We start from the raw sequence: 22856 nt of genomic DNA, 5'->3' as shown, positions 1-22856 counted from the left end.
TGTGTGTGCGTGCTCGTTTGTGTGCGTGTGCATGCGTGCGTGTGTGGTGTGGGACTTATGTGTGGCTTGCATTGCCCTCTGGCGTTGGTTCTACAGAATTGCCTGGGGGGCGGACGGGCGGTGAAAACAAGCGCTTATTTTCCATTCTACCTGGAATGCCAATCTACCTGTAACATATATACCGCTCAAAATAATGAAGGGAACACTTTGATCCCTCCATTCTTTAGAGCAGTTTTAGTTAGCAGAAGGGATCAAAGTGTTCCCTACATTTCTTTGAGCAGTATATATAGAAAGATTGGGCCAAAAAAATTCTAAGATTAAAAAAAAAATTGCAGACCTACAAATGGTAAATGGTGCATTTATAAAGCGCTTTTATCCAAAGCGCTTTACATAGATTCACACATTCACACACCGATGGAGGAGGAAACCATGCAAGGCACCAACCTGCTCATCAGGAGCAGTGAGGGGTTCAGTGTCTTGCTCAAGGACACTTCAACACTAAAGGTCCTTACACACCGGGGCGATTTTTTCGTGCGAATAATAACCTTTTTTTAAAAACCTTATAAAGTCAATGCAAGCGTACATGGCGCGAAAAAGCGGAAAAGCGAAGCGAAAAAGCGTCTTTTAATTATTCGGAACGAGTCCGAATTTTGCGTATATTCGCACATTCGCCGGTGTGTAACCGCCTTAACTCTGGGGGAGCCCGGGATCGAACTAGGAACCTCACGGTTCTCATCCGGCCGCTCTACCCCTGAGCCACTGCCGCCTAAGCTCATAGCACGGCAAATCCAGCAAATAGCCAAAGAAGTGTTAAAAATGACACAGATGTGTTCCCGGTCTTAATGCATGAATAAAGAACTGAAACAATCAGCGACAGACAGACAGAGCACACTGTAAACAATGACATGGTGGTGGGTGTTTACCAGAGCGGGTGTTTGTGAGGGAGACGGTGGAGGGAGGGGCATCACAGCGGGGGAGGGGTTGGTCTGGGGAGGGGAGCGCTGCTGGAGAGTCCTCCCTCCATGAAGCCTCTGGTACCTCTCTGCTGCGATGGACTCCCTGATCAGCCTCAGCTGGTCTACGGAGGCTGACCTGGGGAACACCAGGTGGGTTTCTGCCTGGAAAACAAAAACATCCACAGCATCAGAACACGTCATGTACCGTCCTGACTTAGACTGTTACAACTGAAACATCCACAGCATCAGAACACGTCATGTACCGTCCTGACCGTTAGACTGTTACAACTGAAACATCCACAGCAAGCAGAACACGTCATGTACCCTCCTGACCGTTAGACTGTTACAACTGAAACATCCACAGCATCAGAACACGTCATGTACCCTCCTGACCGTTAGACTGTTACAACTGAAACATCCACAGCATCAGAACACGTCATGTACCGTCCTGACCGTTAGACTGTTACAACTGAAACATCCACAGCAAGCAGAACACGTCATGTACCCTCCTGACCGTTAGACTGTTACAACTGAAACATCCACAGCAAGCAGAACACGTCATGTACCCTCCTGACCGTTAGACTGTTACAACTGAAACATCCACAGCATCAGAACACGTCATGTACCGTCCTGACCGTTAGACTGTTACAACTGAAACATCCACAGCAAGCAGAACACGTCATGTACCGTCCTGACCGTTAGACAGTTACAACTGAAACATCCACAGCATCAGAACACGTCATGTACCGTCCTGACCGTTAGACTGTTACAACTGAAACATCCACAGCATCAGAACACGTCATGTACCGTCCTGACCGTTAGACTGTTACAACTGAAACATCCACAGCATCAGAACACGTCATGTACCGTCCTGACCGTTAGACTGTTACAACTGAAACATCCACAGCATCAGAACACGTCATGTACCGTCCTGACCGTTAGACTGTTACAACTGAAACATCCACAGCAAGCAGAACACGTCATGTACCCTCCTGACCGTTAGACTGTTACAACTGAAACATCCACTGAAACATCCACAGCAAGCAGAACACGTCATGTACCCTCCTGACCGTTAGACTGTTACAACTGAAACATCCACAGCATCAGAACACGTCATGTACCGTCCTGACCGTTAGACTGTTACAACTGAAACATCCACAGCAAGCAGAACACGTCATGTACCGTCCTGACCGTTAGACAGTTACAACTGAAACATCCACAGCATCAGAACACGTCATGTACCGTCCTGACCGTTAGACTGTTACAACTGAAACATCCACAGCATCAGAACACGTCATGTACCGTCCTGACCGTTAGACTGTTACAACTGAAACATCCACAGCAAGCAGAACACGTCATGTACCGTCCTGACCGTTAGACTGTTACAACTGAAACATCCACAGCATCAGAACACGTCATGTACCGTCCTGACCGTTAGACTGTTACAACTGAAACATCCACAGCATCAGAACACGTCATGTACCGTCCTGACCGTTAGACTGTTACAACTGAAACATCCACAGCAAGCAGAACACGTCATGTACCCTCCTGACCGTTAGACTGTTACAACTGAAACATCCACAGCAAGCAGAACACGTCATGTACCCTCCTGACCGTTAGACTGTTACAACTGAAACATCCACAGCATCAGAACACGTCATGTACCGTCCTGACCGTTAGACTGTTACAACTGAAACATCCACAGCAAGCAGAACACGTCATGTACCGTCCTGACCGTTAGACAGTTACAACTGAAACATCCACAGCATCAGAACACATCATGTACCGTCCTGACCGTTAGACTGTTACAACTGAAACATCCACAGCATCAGAACACGTCATGTACCGTCCTGACCGTTAGACTGTTACAACTGAAACATCCACAGCAAGCAGAACACGTCATGTACCGTCCTGACCGTTAGACTGTTACAACTGAAACATCCACAGCATCAGAACACGTCATGTACCGTCCTGACCGTTACAACTGAAAACTAAAGTAGCTCATTGTAAATATTCAGTGTCCATCGTTATTAAAGTTTTGGTTAAAACAAAACGTTTTTTGTTAAACGGTTGAAGATCTATTATTGTCAGGGGTGCACATAACCTTTTTGGTCTAGTTCTCAGAGGAGCACCTGGAGACGTTCGCGGGAAAAAAAGGACGCTTCACCGGCGCGTCTCAATGCTGTAGCGCCCTGCTTCTAAATTCCGCCGTTTTTTCTAATCTTCACGCCGTTTAGTGCTCGCCCCCAAGGTTGGTGCCCTGTGCTGCTTTTATCTCCCAGATTGGGACGTTCACGGAATATTTTGCACCATCACGGTGCGTTCATCATCGGTGACGAGTGCCTGTAACACAGCCAGCAGCGTGCTGCGTGCGAATCGCGCGACTGTCTGTGTGTCAGGATTCGAGGCCACACTCACACAATCACGTGCAGCAGGTGTCCCCTCCCCCGGCCTCCGCCTAATGGCTGTGTACGGGGCCGACTGGTGCTTTAGCGTGATTGTGTGAGTGTGGCTTCAGGAAGTCAACTCCTGTCCCAGCGGTCCCAGCTGTTGGTACGCGAAAAGGACTTCCCTTCGTCTGATGTGCCGCGCAGCATGCATTTTGACCACGCATGCGCACCTGCGCACCAGTTATGTGCACCCCTGTATATTGTGATAGTAATCATTGCTAGAGTCTATACCATACATGGGCAACTGGCGGCCCCCACCTTCACTTAATGCGGCCCGCAGGTTAATATCAGAATATATTATTGATTTCAGCTGTTATGATTCCTAACATGCAAACATGACCCGCTTTAATTACTTCAGTCTATTAGTAGCTTAAAGGGCAAGACCACTTTGGTAGAGGTTTGGGTTGTGTAGTTACCTTGCCATGATGTAACTCCAAAGGTGGGCAAGAAATAAAAAATAATTGCTCCATTGATTAGAAATTGATAATTCAAAATATGCTCCTCATTGACTTACATTGTACAGTAAAACAGCTCTCAAAGTCACTCTTTTAGCACATAAACGAACGCAAACAAAGTTGATTCAGACAATATAGAACATCACCAAACCCAGTACTGTTTGTTTTTTAAATAAAAATGTAAACTTCCTGTTGATTTTGCCATTTTTAATAAGTAGAAAACCTGGACTGGATCGGCGGATCCGGATCCAGATCTTCAAATAGTAAAATCAACAGGAAGTTGACATTTTTATTAAAAAAACAAACAGTACTGGGTTTGGTGATGCTCTATATTGTCTGAATCAGCCATGTTTGGGTTCATTTGTGTGCTAAAAGAGTGACTTTGAGAGCTGTTTTACCGTACAATGTAAGTCAATGAGGAGCATATTTTTGAATTATCAATTTCTAATCAATGGAGCAATTATTTTTGATTTCTTGCCCACCTTTGGAGTTACATCATGGCAAGGTAACTACACAACCCAAACCTCTACCACAGTGGTCTTGCCCTTTAATGACTAGTATTACAATTATTTTGTCTTTTTTATGTCCAATGTGTTTAAGTTCATAAAGTTAACATAAGTATAACTAAATGCATTTGAAATTAAATTAAAATGTTACTTTTCAGGATTCCAATAAAAAAAATTGCAAAAATAGCAGATCCACAAGCTCAAAACGCGTCGCAGTGCGACACGTTTTGAGCTTGTGGATCTGCTATTTTTGCTACTTTTGTGTGACAGAATGGAGAAGTTTAAAAAAAGTTAAAATACGGAGATAAGGTGTCTGCCTTCTGACAGTATATGTCATGTGTTCCTCTGGAGTGAGTGTGTAAATATAGTGACCCTCTACATCATCAAAGTTGCATCACCCCTGGTCTATAGCAATGATTGCTATTGATGATGTGATATGGAGATATTTAACACTTATTTTAATACAAAAACTTGCACCACCTTTAAATATTTGTTCTCTCAGCACTGGTCTCTTGTCCTGTATTAAAATGTGTTATTTCATATAAAAACAACAGTAACTGTACCTCTTCAAAGCCCATCTCAAAGAGACATTCCACAGCTCCTCTGATGGGCAGCAGTTTGGTGGAGAAGGTAGAGTTGCTGATACGAATGGACCTGTACTTCTCATCACCTGGGTGTCTGTAGGAACAATAAGAATAGAATAGACCTGTACTTCTCATCACCTGGGTGTCTGTAGGAACAATAAGAATAGAATAGACCTGTACTTCTCATCACCTGGGCGTCTGTAGGAACAATAAGAATAGAATAGACCTGTACTTCTCATCATGTCTGGGTCAAGGGTCCTTCTGGCCGATCTACACGGTCACGACTGTTTTCTGTTCTGGCCCCACAGTGGTGGAATGAACTCCCCACTGATGTCAGGAGAGCAGAGACACTGATGTCAGGACAGCAGAGACACTGATGTCAGGACAGCAGAGTCACTGATGTCAGGACAGCAGAGACACTGATGTCAGGACAACAGAGTCACTGATGTCAGGACAGCAGAGACACTGATGTCAGGACAGCAGAGACACTGATGTCAGGACAGCAGAGACACTGATGTCAGGACAGCAGAGACACCGATGTCAGGACAGCAGAGACACTGATGTCAGGACAGCAGAGACACTGATGTCAGGACAGCAGAGTCACTGATGTGAGGACAGCAGAGACACCGATGTCAGGACAGCAGAGACACCGATGTCAGGACAGCAGAGACACCGATGTCAGGACAGCAGAGACACCGATGTCAGGACAGCAGAGACAAAGGTATCATGACATTCATGTTTACACCACATTCAGAGTCTTTGTCCTGGTCCTTCAAACGTGTACAAAACGTTTTAACTGAAAATTCCACTCCAGTGATTCACTGTAGGTGTTTTTGTCTCGCATTTCTAAAGCCTTTTCAACTGCAATGAAAAAATAAATCTTTGCCTGCGGGTGTCGCTGGTGAGGGATTTTGCCTGTCAATCATCGCCTCTGCTCCGCCCCCCCCCCAAAGGAAAGGATAGGGGAGGGGAGGGGCGAGGAGGAGAGTGGGCGGGATTAATCGACTGTGACCTCACTGCCGGGCCAAGCTCAGATTACTTTTCAGCCTAATTATTCAGAAAACCCTAGACCACAGAAAATCCACTGAATGTTCAAAGTTCAGATTTTTGGGTGTAATTGAGGTCATAAAACCCCAAAAAAAACATTAAAAATAAAAAAAGTGAAAATGAATGTCATCAAACCTTTAACTAGTTGTACGAACTCTTGTTTTATTGTTGTATTGTTTTATTGGATCTTGTTTAGTCGATACACTTATTTGTTTTAGCTCCTGCTCATTTGATTTTGCTATTTTGTCTCATCTGTTTAAGACAGTAGGTAGCTGATATATTACACTTTTACCTTAGCGCTAGGTATACTCTTAGTTGCTTGTTTTAGAAGAGAATGCACTTCAGACTTCTGGTGATTAGTAGTTTCGTTCCCTACCTATGTTGATGCACTTATTGTAAGTCTCTTTGGATAAAAACGTCTGCTAAATTACTGTAATGTAATGTAATGTAATGTAATGTCTGTAGGAACAATAAGAATAGAATAGATCTGTACTTCTCATCATGTCTGTAGGAACAATAAGAATAGAATAGATCTGTACTTCTCATCATGTCTGTAGGAAGACATTCACCACGTTTAATCATGATGATGGCTCACTATCGTCTTATCCCATTCAACCCGGTTGAACGCATACTGTGTCATTTTAGATTTGTATACTGTAGCTATAACCATTATTTTATACTTTGGGCTATTCAAAAATAGCAGATCTACAAGCTCATAGCGCGGCACCAGGAGTTACAGACCTGTAAGGGTCCATTTGGTTCCATTTGTACACTCTCAGAGTTAGACCTGTAAGGGTCCATTTGAAACCCCTCAAGGAGCCCTGAGGGACCCTGGACCACACTTTGAGACCCACTCAAAGCAAGTATTGTTATTATATCTCAATCTGGAGCTATTGAATAATAATAATAATAATAATAATAATAATAATAACAACAACTAGAAAAAGTGCTCCTCGGAGCACAGGTCTCCGCCAGGTCAGGTAGGTTATTGTGGCCTCCTGGTGGCGCTATAATAGGGCAATGTTTAAAGGGTACCATTTGTTCCTCAACATAGTGTGAATGTGCGTGCAAAGTTTGACCGCAATCGGACGGTGCGTTCATGATTTGCGGAATTTTGTTCAAAACAAGCCACTACTGCAAACTTTAGATGTCAATCTTAGCCAATGAGGATGGAAAATCAAACACATCCGTCTTGATCACATGACTATGGAGATCATGTGTACCGATTTGCGTGAAATTTGGATAAAATCGGAAGGAGTAATGTAAAGAAATGTGTTTTACATAAGTCGGCCTCCTGGTGGCGCTATAAAAGGCAGACGTGAAAAATGCAGGGCAAAGGTTTTTCCTTGACCTCTAGGGAGTGCGCATACAAAGTTTTACACAGATCGGTGCAGTTATAGGTAAAAACATGAATCGGCCTGTTATAGCGCCACCATGAGGCTGATTTGAAAATTTTCAAGTGGCATTTCTTCCTCGGCATAGTGGAAATATGCGTGCAAAATTTCACCGAAATTGCATGCTGTGTTCATGATTTGAGGCATTTTGTTGAAAATGGAGCACTCCTGCAAACTTTGGAAGCCATTTTTAGCCAATCAGGATGGAATATGAAAAATCTGAAAGACAAGTTTTGTTTAATGACTATAGAGATACTGTGTACCGATTTGCGAGATTTTTGGACAAAATCTGTAGGAGTATTGTCAAAAAATATGTTTTGCACAAATCGGCCTCCTGGCGGCGCTATAAAAGGCCCATGTGAAAAATTTGGGGCAGAAGTTCGGAATTGGCATCCAGGGAGTGTGTGTGCACAGTTTCGTTGCGATCAAGCCAACGGTGGCGGAGATTAGCTGGTGACAGACGGACACACGGACGGACGGACGGACGGAGGGTAAAACATACTCTCTCGCCATGCCTTTCGGCCTGGCGGAGACGATAATAATAATAATAATAATAATAATAATAATAATAATAATTGATCTGGAGACATCGTTTTAACAAAAAAATACAACTTAAGCCCCCTTTTAAATAAATCCCTTTAAATAAATCCCTTTAAATAAATCCCTTTCAATAACTTACTAAATATCATGAAAGCTCCTTTCATTCACATTCAAGTGCATCTTGATCAGTGGTGGAAAGTAACTAATACAGTAAACTAATAGTACTTGAGTAAATACATTTACTCAAGTACTGTACTTGAGAGGTATTTTTGAGTATTTCCAATGTGCAATACTTTTACAAAAATGTTATTTTGCCGGAGCGGCTCCAGTTAGCATTAGCATGGTTAGCATGGTTAGCATGGTGATTACCTCAGGATGTTGTCAGCGTAGGTGATCAACAGCTTGGAGGATTCTAGGAACTCTTCATTTGGGTTAGACAGCAGAATGGACACACCTGGAGACACCACCATGGTCATTAACTTTAATTAATCACTTAAGTGTGAATTAATCTGGACAAATATCACATTTAGTGCCGACAGAATGTTACTTCCTCCTTTTTTCTGTCCTGCAAGATGCCTGCAAAACTTCAGGGGTCCTCGCACAGGGTTGCCAGGTTGCGGGAGTCATTGGGACAGAAATAAGCATCCAGGTCTAGGAACTGTCAAATGTCTCAACAAATGTCTTAATTTTCCTGAAAAACTGTTGTTGCTATAATATCAGTGGTGCTCAAACTTATTCTTGTCAAGGACCCCCTAAAATTATGTTTTTGGCTGCCGATCCCCATCAAAATGTGTTGTTCCAGGGACCACCAGAAGCAAAGATTTGAGTTTAAAATGTTATTTAAAAAAAATATATATAGGAATATTAGTTAGGAAAACTATTTTGATTGATTGATAACTTTAATAACAGTTTGTCTCATAAGACCAAATAAACAACTACACTTTAGAAATAAGACCAAATAAACAACTACACTTTAGAAACAAGACCAAATAAACAACTACACTTTAGAAACAAGACCAAATAAACAACTACACTTTAGAAATAAGACCAAATAAACAACTACACTTTAGAAACAAGACCAAATAAACAACTACACTTTAGAAATAAGACCAATTAAACAACTACACTTTAGAAATAAGGCCAATTAAACAACTACACTTTAGAAATAAGACCAATTAAACAACTACACTTTAGAAACAAGACCAAATAAACAACTACACTTTAGAAATAAGACCAAATAAACAACTACACTTTAGAAATAAGACCAAATAAACAACTACACTTTAGAAATAAGACCAATTAAACATCTACACTTTAGAAACAAGACCAAATAAACAACTATACTTTAGAAACAAGACCAAATAAACAACTACACTTTAGAAACAAGACCAAATAAACATCTACACTTTAGAAATAAGACCAAATAAACATCTACACTTTAGAAACAAGCCCTAATAAACAACTACACTTTAGAAACAAGACCAAATAAACATCTACACTTTAGAAACAAGACCAAATAAACAACTACACTTTAGAAACAAGACCAAATAAACATCTACACTTTAGAAACAAGACCAAATAAACATCTACACTTTAGAAACAAGACCAAATAAACATCTACACTTTAGAAACAAGACCAAATAAACATCTACACTTTAGAAACAAGACCAAATAAACATCTACACTTTAGAAACAAGACCAAATAAACAACTACACTTTAGAAACAAGACCAAATAAACAACTACACTTTAGAAACAAGACCAAATAAACAACTACACTTTAGAAACAAGACCAATTAAACAACTACACTTTAGAAACAAGACCAAATAAACAACTACACTTTAGAAATAAGACCAATTAAACAACTACACTTTAGAAACAAGACCAAATAAACAACTACACTTTAGAAACAAGACCAAATAAACAACTACACTTTAGAAACAAGACCAAATAAACATCTACACTTTAGAAACAAGACCAAATAAACATCTACACTTTAGAAACAAGTCCAAATAAACAACTACACTTTAGAAACAAGCCCTAATAAACAACTACACTTTAGAAACAAGACCAAATAAACATCTACACTTTAGAAATAAGACCAAATAAACATCTACACTTTAGAAACAAGCCCTAATAAACAACTACACTTTAGAAACAAGACCAAATAAACATCTACACTTTAGAAACAAGACCAAATAAACATCTACACTTTAGAAACAAGACCAAATAAACAACTACACTTTAGAAACAAGACCAAATAAACATCTACACTTTAGAAACAAGACCAAATAAACATCTACACTTTAGAAACAAGACCAAATAAACATCTACACTTTAGAAACAAGACCAAATAAACAACTACACTTTAGAAACAAGACCAAATAAACATCTACACTTTAGAAACAAGACCAAATAAACAACTATACTTTAGAAACAAGACCAAATAAACAACTACACTTTAGAAACAAGACCAAATAAACAACTACACTTTAGAAACAAGACCAAATAAACAACTACACTTTAGAAACAAGACCAAATAAACATCTACACTTTAGAAACAAGACCAAATAAACATCTACACTTTAGAAACAAGACCAAATAAACAACTACACTTTAGAAACAAGACCAAATAAACAACTACACTTTAGAAACAAGACCAAATAAACAACTACACTTTAGAAACAAGACCAAATAAACAACTACACTTTAGAAACAAGACCAAATAAACAACTACACTTTAGAAACAAGACCAAATAAACAACTACACTTTAGAAACAAGACCAAATAAACATCTACACTTTAGAAACAAGACCAAATAAACAACTACACTTTAGAAACAAGACCAAATAAACAACTACACTTTAGAAACAAGACCAAATAAACAACTACACTTTAGAAACAAGACCAAATAAACAACTACACTTTAGAAACAAGACCAAATAAACATCTACACTTTAGAAACAAGACCAAATAAACAACTACACTTTAGAAACAAGACCAAATAAACAACTACACTTTAGAAACAAGACCAAATAAACAACTACACTTTAGAAACAAGACCAAATAAACAACTACACTTTAGAAATAAGACCAAATAAACAACTACACTTTAGAAATAAGACCAAATAAACATCTACACTTTAGAAATAAGACCAAATAAACAACTACACTTTAGAAACAAGACACAAATAAACATCTACACTTTAGAAATAAGACCAAATAAACATCTACACTTTAGAAACCCACAACCACCAATAATAATATTTACAAGTGACTTTGCAGAAAAACAAGCCCAACGTCGCTTATAATAAGCAGACATGGCAACACTGGTCCTCAACATTACATAGCCGACCTGCATAAAGCCTGAACACATTTTACACAACCGTACCGGAAGGTCTGAGACCCATTCACTCTCCAGGTTGCTGATCCGGTCCGGGCTCTAGAACGGATACGGAAATGGTTGTAAACCTGTATCTGAACGAGGGAATGACCGGATGTAGTAGGCGGGCTCTGGCCACGATCACACTGTTTAGTGGGAATAGAAACCAGGCTTTCCATGGGTTCTGCGAAAAGGCTAGTAAACGCGAGGTTAACCAGAAATTAATACGATGATTTAAAATACAATATTTTTAAAATAAAATAAATGAATGAATTGAATGCAATAAAATTATTAAACTATAACATGCAATGCAATAAAATAGTAATGTTGAATTATATATAATATAATGTCAATATGTGATGCTGTTTTGGAATATTTACAATCTTGGCATTGGTTTTATTTTATATATTTTCTTTACATTTATTTCGTTTATTTTATTGATTTGATTTAATTTATTTTAAGTTGTCTTGAAACGTTAAAATGAATCAGGCATTCATATCTACTACCTATCATTGGCTGACACCGGTAGGTAGTGACTTCATGTTGTTATTCACTCATTACTCTATATACCTACTATAACAACTCTATATACTCATTACTCTATATACCTACTATAACAACTCTATATACTCATAACTCTATATACCTACTATAACAACTCTATATACTCATAACTCTATGGAGCTTTTATTAATACTTTAGAGTTATAGGTAGGTTGTCCTGCATTTGTTTAGTTTCTGTGTATTCCTGGGGTTGTGTTGTGTACTTGTGTTGTGTAGTGTAGTGTAGTGTAGTGTAGTGTAGTGTAGTGTAGTGTTGTGTTGTGTTGTGTACTTTTGTGTAGTTGTGAGGTTGTGCTTACATTAAATAGGTAGTACTGCATTTGCATCAGTTTTTGTGTATTCCTGGGGTTGTGTACTTGTGTTGTGTTGTGTACTTGTGTTGTGTAGTTGTGAGGTTGTGCTTACATTAAATAGGTAGTACTGCATTTGCATCAGTTTTTTGTCTAGAATGTATAAATTCCATATTTGGGCATGACTGACATCATGGTGATGTCATGGTGACGTCATCATGACGAGGAGAGCCAGCAGTGTAATAATGAGGGTTTATAAGCAGCTCATTCACACTTAGATCCACCTTCAACTCTGCAGTATCTATAGATGACGTCATGTCTCTGAGTCTCAGGACTATTATTCACATGGTGTGAAGTAACTAGAGGAACATTTAATCCTACAGAGAGACGCTTTTTAATTGAATAGAGGAGGTCACTACTAGAGGATTTACGGTATATATGTTGTGTTAACTAAGAGCTGGAGAGCCGGGGAGACCCCCGTTACTGAATAAACACTATAGCAATGATTACTATCACAATATAGAGCTTTTTAACAACAAAACAACGTGTTCTTTTAAAGGTAGGGTAAGTGATTTGCGTTGGTTAAAATAAGTGTTAAATAGCTCTATATTCTGATAGTACTCATTGCTATAGAGTGTTTGTTCAGTATTAGGAGTCTCCTTGTCTCTCCACCTCTTTATTAAACAGAAAATGCATTTTCGTTTCAGTTTCAGTTTCATTTCCAATTTTATCCAACCAGGACAGAGAACTCAATCAGAATATAGATTAAACAAGTGAAATTGGAAGTGATGACACTAAGAAATGAGCAGACAAAATTGGAACTGGAACACTATACAAATTAAGCTTAAAAATGTGTACTTTCTCCTGATTGGCTGAGATTTTGACACCTACCGAAAAATGTAAAAACTCTATATAGCAATGATTACTATCAGAATATAGTGTTTTAACCTTTTAACAAAATACTTTTTGTTTTAACCAAAAAATATCACTTACCCTACCTTTAACCAATATTATCACACATGCCTATAGTTGTGATCCTAACCAATAATCTATTCTCTTCTCCCAGCAGTCCTTGCTGACCTACAGTAGAACAGCTGGAACCAGACAGAGGAGGACGTTAGTGACCAAGATGTCCTCGTCCTCTCTGTCCCGTTGGACAAAGCTCTTCCGGCTCGGGAGGTCCCACAGCATCAGGACCCTTCTGACCAGCAGCCAGGGGGGCTCCTGTGTGGGGGGCTCCTGTGTGGGGGGCCCCTGTGTGGGGGGCTCCTGTGTGGTGGGCCCCTGTGTGGGGGGCCCCTGTGTGGTGGGCTCCTCCTGCCTGGGGGCCAGAAGATGCTACAGTTCCTCTGGAGGACCGCCCAGCAGAAGGAGAAGGGTGGTCATCACCGGCATCGGCCTGGTCAGTCCTCTTGGGACGGGGACCGAGCTTCCATGGAACCGTTTGATCCAGGGTGAGAGTATTATTACACTTATTTCAGATCAATCCCAATACATTTTTACAGAATCATCAGAATCACAAAAACATATTGTAGCTGAAATAGCTGATCTACAAGCTGCAAGTGTCGCAATGTGACGCTTTGTGAGCTTGTAGATCATTTGTAAAAGTATACAATTATGACCATAGTACATTTTATTTAGATTATTGGTAGCGGTCATTTCTTTGTATATTTAAAATACTCAACATATCCTCACACCACCGATCAGACCGATATGCCCATATATGGAGATCTCTGTATCTGTCATTCCTCGTCCCTTTTTATGCCTATTAAATATTATCTCCATACTAATCTATAGAGATCCCTGATGTCATCAGTATATGCCCTTGTATGGGCATGTGACAGGGTTATGTGTGAGTCATAGATCCCTCCCATTAGGCAGTTTTAATATAGGAAGGATTTGTCATATCTTGTTTTGTTTTGTTTACAAAGCCTAAAAAGGGAAACAGAAATGTTCTATGTTCCAAATGTTCAATAACAAAAACACAATGAAATTGTTTCATCGCAATTGTTTGTAGGACATTTAATCGTCAACTATGTCATGAATTGTGACACAAACTCTATGTAGGGATGGGACCTTTTGAAAATGACATGTGCAACGCGTTCTGAGCTTGTAGATCTGCTATTTTTGGTGGATTCGATTCGTATAGAGTGAAATGAGAGCGTACCGAATGCACTCTTTTACAGGTCTGTTTTATCAAGTATAGAGAGTTTAAGTGGTGCTGAATTAGCAGCTCAACTAAAGCTAATTCATCCTAGTGTATGACTGAGGACAATTTCACCATCATCACCGGCTGTCCTACTCTCAGTCCTGGATTATGGGGACATCATTTATAGATATGCTGCTACCACCACCCTTAACCCATTAAGACCTGAGGCCATTCTTTTTTTTATGATTCAATGTTTATTTATTTTTTGTTATACACAAAAATTAGAATATAAACAAAAGGAGAGTGTTAAACACAAGAAGCATACATACGAATAGACAACAAAAGCAACAAAACCAATACAATACGATACAATACAGTACAATACAATACAATAAATCAAATTAAAAGAACAAAACACCAAAAAAACAAAAAAAACAATGCCAAGTGATCCTGGGTATTTCCTTCTTAAAAATGTTTTCTAAATCTTAACAGTTTTTTGAAAAAAAAAAAAAAAACATTTTTACAAAAATAGCAGATATACAAGCTCATAGCGCGGCACTCGGTGCCACGCTATGAGCTTGTATATCTGCTATTTTTGAATAACCAAAGACATCTAAAGTGACACAGATGCGTTCCAGGTCTCCCCTAGATGCCATCTAGCACTCTGCTCTCAGGTTATCCATACAGCACACATCATTGCACTTTATATACTACAGTTGGATGGCCCTCTCTCTCCATGAGACCAGACCATCATTGGTACATATATATATTTATAAAGCACTTTTAAATAAATCACCAACATATATTTCATCACTGTTAAAACCAAATACTTCCACCCATCAAACACGCTCTCAGGAATACATCCCATTATTAGTCCCCAAGGCCAACACAGAGCTATGCAAATCAGCTTTCAATGTTTGGCGCTCCCTTCACTTGGAACGAATTACAACGCACTTTAAAAATGGATTCCATGGTCTCATTGGGTCAATTTAAAAACTTGCTAGCTAATCTTGTTGTTTTAGATTGTCACTGTTTTAATTAAGCTGTCTTTATTACTGTTTTATTCTGTTGTTGTTTTGTTGTTTTCACATTTATAACTTGTTTATCCTGTTGTTTTTATTCATCATTATTATTTACACTGTTGTACTACGCTTGTAATCTCAGCGTCATTGAAAATGAGGGCTCTGCCCTCAATGTATCCCCGAGAAAATAAATAAAGGTTGAATGAATGAAAAATCAGTTAAAATCTCTGCGATGCGATTAGTTGTGAGCGTTTTCTTTTAATCACGATAAACAATAATAAGGATTCTGGTCCCATTCTTATCTTTACCCCTCTAGGTGAGAGTGGCATCGTGGCCCTGGACCCAGACCAGTACCGGGCGGTCCCCTGTAAGGTGGCAGCGCTGGTGCCCAGAGGGGACGAGGAGGGCCAGTTTAAGGAGGACAGGTTTGTCTCTCGAGGGGACATCAACAGCATGTCCCCCGCCACCGTCATGGCTCTGGGGGCCGCCCAGCTGGCCCTGGACGACTCGGGCTGGTACCCCCGGACCCCCGAGGAGCAGCTGGGCACCGGGGTGGCAGTGGGCATGGGTACGTATGGTTAACCCATTAAGACCTGAAGCCCATTCTACAAATGTCTTCTAAACAGTTTTCTGAAAAAGCTATGTTTCTATGTCAGCGGTGCTCAATCTTTTTCATGTCAAGGACCCCCGACATTATATGTATTTGTCCGCGGACCCCCATCTCAACATATGCTTAAAAGAATATAAATGAATTCATTTGCACAAAATTTCGTTTTTTCAAAAATAGCAGATCTACAAGCTCATAGCCAACCGGCCGCCAACCGGCCGCTTTACCCCTGAGCCACTGCCACTGCCGATGTTTATGATGGTTCATTCAAACCCCTCTAGGCATGGTGTTTTATCATGGTTCAAACCCCTCTAGACATGGTGTTTTATCATGGTTCAAACCCCTCTAGGCATGGTGTTTTATCATGGTTCAAACCCCTCTAGACATGGTGTTTTATCATGGTTCAAACCCCTCTAGACATGGTGTTTTATCATGGTTCAAACCCCTCTAGGCATGGTGTTTTATCATGGTTCAAACCCCTCTAGACATGGTGTTTTATCATGGTTCAAACCCCTCTAGACATGGTGTTTTATCATGGTTCAAACCCCTCTAGACATGGTGTTTTATCATGGTTCAAACCCCTCTAGGCATGGTGTTTTATCATGGTTCAGACCCCTCTAGACATGGTGTTTTATCATGGTTCAAACCCCTCTAGGCATGGTGTTTTATCATGGTTCAAACCCCTCTAGACATGGTGTTTTATCATGGTTCAAACCCCTCTAGGCATGGTGTTTTATCATGGTTCAGACCCCTCTAGACATGGTGTTTTATCATGGTTCAAACCCCTCTAGGCATGGTGTTTTATCATGGTTCACACCCCTCTAGACATGGTGTTTTATCATGGTTCAAACCCCTCTAGACATGGTGTTTTATCATGGTTCACACCCCTCTAGGCATGGTGTTTTATCATGGTTCAAACCCCTCTAGGCATGGTGTTTTATCACGGTTCAAACCCCTCTAGGCATGGTGTTTTATCATGGTTCACACCCCTCTAGACATGGTGTTTTATCATGGTTCAAACCCCTCTAGGCATGGTGTTTTATCATGGTTCACACCCCTCTAGACATGGTGTTTTATCATGGTTCATTCAAACCCCTCTAGTCATGGTGTTTTATCATGGTTCAAACCCCTCTAGACATGGTGTTTTATCATGGTTCAAACCCCTCTAGGCATGGTGTTTTATCATGGTTCAAACCCCTCTAGACATGGTGTTTTATCATGGTTCAAACCCCTCTAGACATGGTGTTTTATCATGGTTCAGACCCCTCTAGACATGGTGTTTTATCATGGTTCAAACCCCTCTAGACATGGTGTTTTATCATGGTTCAAACCCCTCTAGACATGGTGTTTTATCACGGTTCAAACCCCTCTAGACATGGTGTTTTATCACGGTTCAAACCCATCTAGACATGGTGTTTTATCATGGTTCAAACCCCTCTAGGCATGGTGTTTTATCATGGTTCAAACCCCTCTAGACATGGTGTTTTATCATGGTTCAAACCCCTCTAGACATGGTGTTTTATCACGGTTCAAACCCCTCTAGACATGGTGTTTTATCACGGTTCAAACCCATCTAGACATGGTGTTTTATCATGGTTCAAACCCCTCTAGGCATGGTGTTTTATCATGGTTCAAACCCCTCTAGACATGGTGTTTTATCATGGTTCAAACCCCTCTAGACATGGTGTTTTATCATGGTTCAAACCCCTCTAGGCATGGTGTTTTATCATGGTTCAAACCCCTCTAGACATGGTGTTTTATCATGGTTCAAACCCCTCTAGGCATGGTGTTTTATCATGGTTCACACCCCTCTAGACATGGTGTTTTATCATGGTTCAAACCCCTCTAGGCATGGTGTTTTATCATGGTTCAAACCCCTCTAGGCATGGTGTTTTATCATGGTTCACACCCCTCTAGACATGGTGTTTTATCATGGTTCACACCCCTCTAGACATGGTGTTTTATCATGGTTCAAACCCCTCTAGGCATGGTGTTTTATCATGGTTCAAACCCCTCTAGACATGGTGTTTTATCATGGTTCAAACCCCTCTAGGCATGGTGTTTTATCATGGTTCAAACCCCTCTAGACATGGTGTTTTATCATGGTTCAAACCCCTCTAGGCATGGTGTTTTATCATGGTTCACACCCCTCTAGACATGGTGTTTTATCATGGTTCAAACCCCTCTAGGCATGGTGTTTTATCATGGTTCAAACCCCTCTAGGCATGGTGTTTTATCATGGTTCACACCCCTCTAGACATGGTGTTTTATCATGGTTCACACCCCTCTAGACATGGTGTTTTATCATGGTTCAAACCCCTCTAGGCATGGTGTTTTATCATGGTTCAGACCCCTCTAGACATGGTGTTTTATCATGGTTCAAACCCCTCTAGGCATGGTGTTTTATCATGGTTCAGACCCCTCTAGACATGGTGTTTTATCACGGTTCAAACCCCTCTAGGCATGGTGTCTCTGGACGAGATCGCCCGCACCGCGGCCGCCTTCCAGAGCCGCGGCTACAACAAGGTCAGCCCGTTCTTCGTGCCACGCATCCTGGTGAACATGGCGGCCGGCCACATCAGCATCAAACACAAGCTGAAGGGTCCCAACCACGCCGTGTCCACCGCCTGCACCACGGGCGCCCACGCCGTGGGCGACGCCGCCCGCTTCATCGCCCACGGTGACGCCGACCTCATGGTGGCCGGAGGCACCGAGGCTTGCGTGGGGCCGCTGGCCGTGGCGGGCTTCGCCCGGGCCAGAGCGCTCGCCACCAAGTGGAACCATAACCCCAGGTATTAGGCACACGGTATGACATCTTAGCCTGATCATGTTTTTTTTTAGATAATCGCAATTATTTGTACAACAATGATGATGGAGTGTCCCCCCCCCCCCATGCAGGCTGGCCTCCAGGCCCTTCCACCCAGACAGAGAGGGCTTTGTGATGGGCGAGGGGGCGGCCGTGGTCCTCCTGGAGGAGATGGACCACGCCCTGCAGAGAGGAGCCAGGATCTATGCTGAGGTCCTGGGCTACGGCCTGTCTGGAGACGCCAGTCACATCACCGCCCCCACCGCCGATGGAGACGGAGCCTTCAGGTACGTTCACATCATGTTACTGATGAGCCTTCAGGTACGTTCACATCATGTTACCGATGAGCCTTCAGGTACGTTCACATCATGTTACTGATGGAGACGTTCACATCATGCTACTGATGGAGACGTTCACATCATGCTACTGATGGAGACGTTCACATCATGCTACTGATGGAGATGTTCACATCATGTTACTGATGGAGACGTTCACATCATGTTACTGATGGAGACGTTCACATCATGTTACTGATGGAGACGTTCACATCATGTTACTGAATGGAGACGTTCACATCATGTTACTGAATGGAGACGTTCACATCATGTTACTGATGGAGACGTTCACATCATGTTACTGATGGAGACGTTCACATCATGTTACTGAATGGAGACGTTCACATCATGTTACTGAATGGAGACGTTCACATCATGTTACTGATGGAGACGTTCACATCATGTTACTGATGGAGACGTTCACATCATGTTACTGATGGAGCGTTCACATCATGTTACTGATGGAGACGTTCACATCATGTTACTGATGGAGACGTTCACATCATGTTACTGATGGAGCGTTCACATCATGTTACTGATGGAGACGTTCACATCATGTTACTGATGGAGAGCCTTCTGTAGATAACTGTCGCATCGCGACATATTGTGAACTTCTGATGAAGATCTGTGCATGTCTGATATATAAACCCTCTGGTCTCTCTTAAAGGAGCATGTCTGATATATAAACCCTCTGGTCTCTCTTAAAGGAGCATGTCTGATATATAAACCCTCTGGTCTCTCTTAAAGGAGCATGTCTGATATATAAACCCTCTGGTCTCTCTTAAAGGAGCATGTCTGATATATAAACCCTCTGGTCTCTCTTAAAGGAGCATGTCTGATATATAAACCCTCTGGTCTCTCTTAAAGGAGCATGTCTGATATATAAACCCTCTGGTCTCTCTTAAAGGAGCATGTCTGATATATAAACCCTCTGGTCTCTCTTAAAGGAGCATGTCTGATATATAAACCCTCTGGTCTCTCTTAAAGGAGCATGTCTGATATATAAACCCTCTGGTCTCTCTTAAAGGAGCATGTCTGCGGCGCTCAGAGATGCGGGCGTGTCTCCGGCAGACGTGACGTACGTGAACGCACACGCCACGTCCACACCGCTGGGAGACGCAGCGGAGAACGCCGCTATCAGGAGACTGTTCCTCCCTCCAGGAGGAGGAGGAGGAGGAGGAGGAGGAGGAGGAGGAGGAGGACGAGGAGGAGGAGGAGGAGGAGGAGGAGGAGGAGGAGGAGGCTCTCTGGCCGTGTCGTCCACCAAGGGGGCGACGGGTCATCTCCTGGGGGCCGCCGGGGCCCTGGAGGCTGCCTTCACCGCTCTGGCCTGTTACCACGCCGTCCTGCCCCCCACCCTCAACCTGGACCGCACCGAGGGGCCCGACTTTGACCTGAACTACGTCCCCTGCACCGCCCAGCCCTGGAGGACCCCCCAGGACCCCCAGGACCCCCAGGACCCCCAGGACCCCCAGCAGAGGAGGAGGAGGATCGCTCTCAGTAACTCGTTTGGGTTTGGAGGCACCAACGCCTCTCTGTGTCTCGCCAGTGTCTGATGATGAGAAAAAGAATCTGCTTCACCCAGCTGATGGCTGCTTAGACCATTGGTTCTCAAAGTGGGGTCCGGGGACCCCCAGGGGTACTTGAGGGGGTTCCAGGGGGTCCCCAGCTAAATGATGGACAGGAACCAAATGGACCCTTATGGGTCTGTAACTCTGAGAGTGTACAAATGGAACCAAATGGACCCTTATGGGTCTGTAACTCTGAGAGTGTACAAATGGAACCAAACGGACCCTAACGGGTCCGTTTGGTTCCATTTGTACACTCTCAGAGTTACATTAACATTGATTTTACAATATGAATTGGGGTCCCAGAGGTATAAATGCCATTAAATGGGGGTCCGTAGCCTCTAATGCATGTCAAACTGGGGGTCCTTGAAATTAAAATGGTTGAGAATCACTGCTAGAGAGCCGTAGAAACCTTCTCTTATGGGGGTCCCTTGCTTATCTTTTCTAATGGGGGTCCGCGGGCTAATAAGTGTCAAGTTGGGGGTCCTTGACATGAAAAAGTTTGAGAACCACTGGTTTATACCATGTCACTCACCGTGGTCATCCTGGTGGTTGCGGGTGTCATAAGCTCCCTGAAGCTCTCTGAAGCTCTCTGAAGCTCTGTCTGAAGCTCTGTCTGAAGCTCTGAAGCTCTGCGCTTTGTGTCTCCAGGTTGACAGCAACCTTTCGGAGTTTTGCGAAGAAGCGAGACGTGGGGTCCATCTTTGAGACGTGGGGTCCATCTTTGAGACGTGGGGTCCATCTTTGAGACGTGGGGTCCATCTTTGAGACGTGGGGTCCATCTTTGAGACGTGGGGTCCATCTTTGCGTCCAACAAATACAGTAAAAATGTCAACTAAATGTTTCGTTTAAATTCACTCCTGCTACAGCATCTGTCTGGCAGACAGTCTGGGGGAAAAACACTGATTATTTTGAATGAGGCGCCGCGCCTAGCTTTAATACATCCGGGTCAGTGTTGCCAGATTCTGTGAGAGAAATAAGCAACGATGTATAAGAAAACACAAGCCCAAAAGTAGCCCCATTTAGAACCTCTCCCTCCGCTATGTAGCTACAGCGGAGGGAGAGGTTCCGATTGGAGCCCATTTAATTAAAACAAATAAAGTGTTTATTGTTTTCCCTGTTTTGCATTTTAAGTACTTGTAAGCACTGTTGCTTGAAATTATCTTTTTCTTTTTTTTGCATTCAAATTACATTACAATTACAAAAAAAGAAGTACCGCACTCTGGATAATTCACATACTTTGTCAATCTACATGATTATCCATCTGGAAAGAAACAAACTTCACACATTTGAAAAAAGCATCCTGATATTAAATGTCTAGATATATCAAATGATTAGATCTAATGATAAGGCCACGACCCCTCAAAATAATCTTATTTGAACTGGGGACCCCCGACCCTGACAAGCACTTGTAATTGTAGGGGTTGAGGCGTTACATTTAGTTTGACTCGGCTCCACAGATAAACGTTGTGAGAATATCAGATGTTACCAGGTACCAGTTCTGTGTCGCATGTTAAGATGTTTTTATTCCTGAGGAGGTGACTGAATGCTTGTTACAAGAACGGACACAATGCGACCATTAAATATGATGTAAATGCGTTTTAATTATGTTTATATTGTATATAGAACTGGTACAAGATGGAGATTAATTTGCTTTTTCTGCAGGTTAAATGTAGAACTATTTTCCACCAGCAAAATGCTACCTTGTGTGAATGAGTCTGTACATAAAATAAAATGTTTAAATATAAAGAAAATGTTATCATTTTTTACACATGAGATGCAGTCCCTATGCCTGTAAGTTAAGTTGGCATATTGTTATATTATATCAAAAACAATTGCTTAATTCACATTCTTTTTGCATGGGCTTATAGTGTGAAATCTGTATGCGTATACAGTACATGTCACCAGCAGGCGGTGCTGTTGAGTGGTATTTCTGTCTCTTTTATAATAAGCAGACAATGAGAAGAACATGCATTCTTTCCAGACCTTGGTATGTTTCTATAGGCAGGAAGTTCTCAAATAGAGAATGTCTTTATAAGCAGAAAGTAGTTCAGAGGTGATGACAGACGTACTGCAATTCAAGAGGTGATTACATATAAAGTTTATTCAATAGCCTGTGACCTTCTAATTTGAATTTATAGCATATTTATGCTATTTTATCTTGATTTGGTCCTCGACTTCAGTGTGCTTATGGTAGACCAG

The 22856-nt window shown here is 41.7% G+C and overlaps 2 protein-coding genes across 2 annotated transcripts in view; one reads left to right on the top strand and one right to left on the bottom strand.

Annotated features, from left to right (window-relative positions):
* LOC308095013 (peptide-N(4)-(N-acetyl-beta-glucosaminyl)asparagine amidase-like) overlaps positions 1–8511 on the bottom strand; it is a 43440-nt gene extending 34929 nt beyond the window's left edge. The window contains exons 1-3 of the mRNA XM_080441924.1: positions 8302–8511; positions 4931–5045; positions 924–1118 (exon numbers count right to left, since the gene is read on the bottom strand). Coding sequence (XP_080298050.1) covers positions 924–1118; positions 4931–5045; positions 8302–8408 — 417 coding nt within the window. The 5' untranslated portion in view covers positions 8409–8511. The remainder of the gene's footprint in view (positions 1–923; positions 1119–4930; positions 5046–8301) is intronic.
* Positions 8512–13248: 4737 nt separating this feature from the next.
* Positions 13249–20865, top strand: oxsm (3-oxoacyl-ACP synthase, mitochondrial). Its single transcript, XM_080441694.1, has 6 exons — positions 13249–13621; positions 15655–15906; positions 18407–18737; positions 18844–19038; positions 20114–20263; positions 20312–20865. Exons 1-6 carry the CDS (start codon positions 13297–13299, stop codon positions 20640–20642), a joined length of 1584 nt encoding a protein of 527 aa, XP_080297820.1. The 5' UTR covers positions 13249–13296; the 3' UTR covers positions 20643–20865.
* Positions 20866–22856: the final 1991 nt, after the last annotated feature.

Source organism: Gymnoscopelus braueri (genome assembly GCF_963280865.1).
Source record: "Gymnoscopelus braueri genome assembly, chromosome: 11".
NCBI lineage: Eukaryota > Metazoa > Chordata > Actinopteri > Myctophiformes > Myctophidae > Gymnoscopelus > Gymnoscopelus braueri.
The sequence above is the reverse complement of the archived record's forward strand: the minus strand, read 5'-3'. Positions and strand labels throughout refer to the sequence as shown.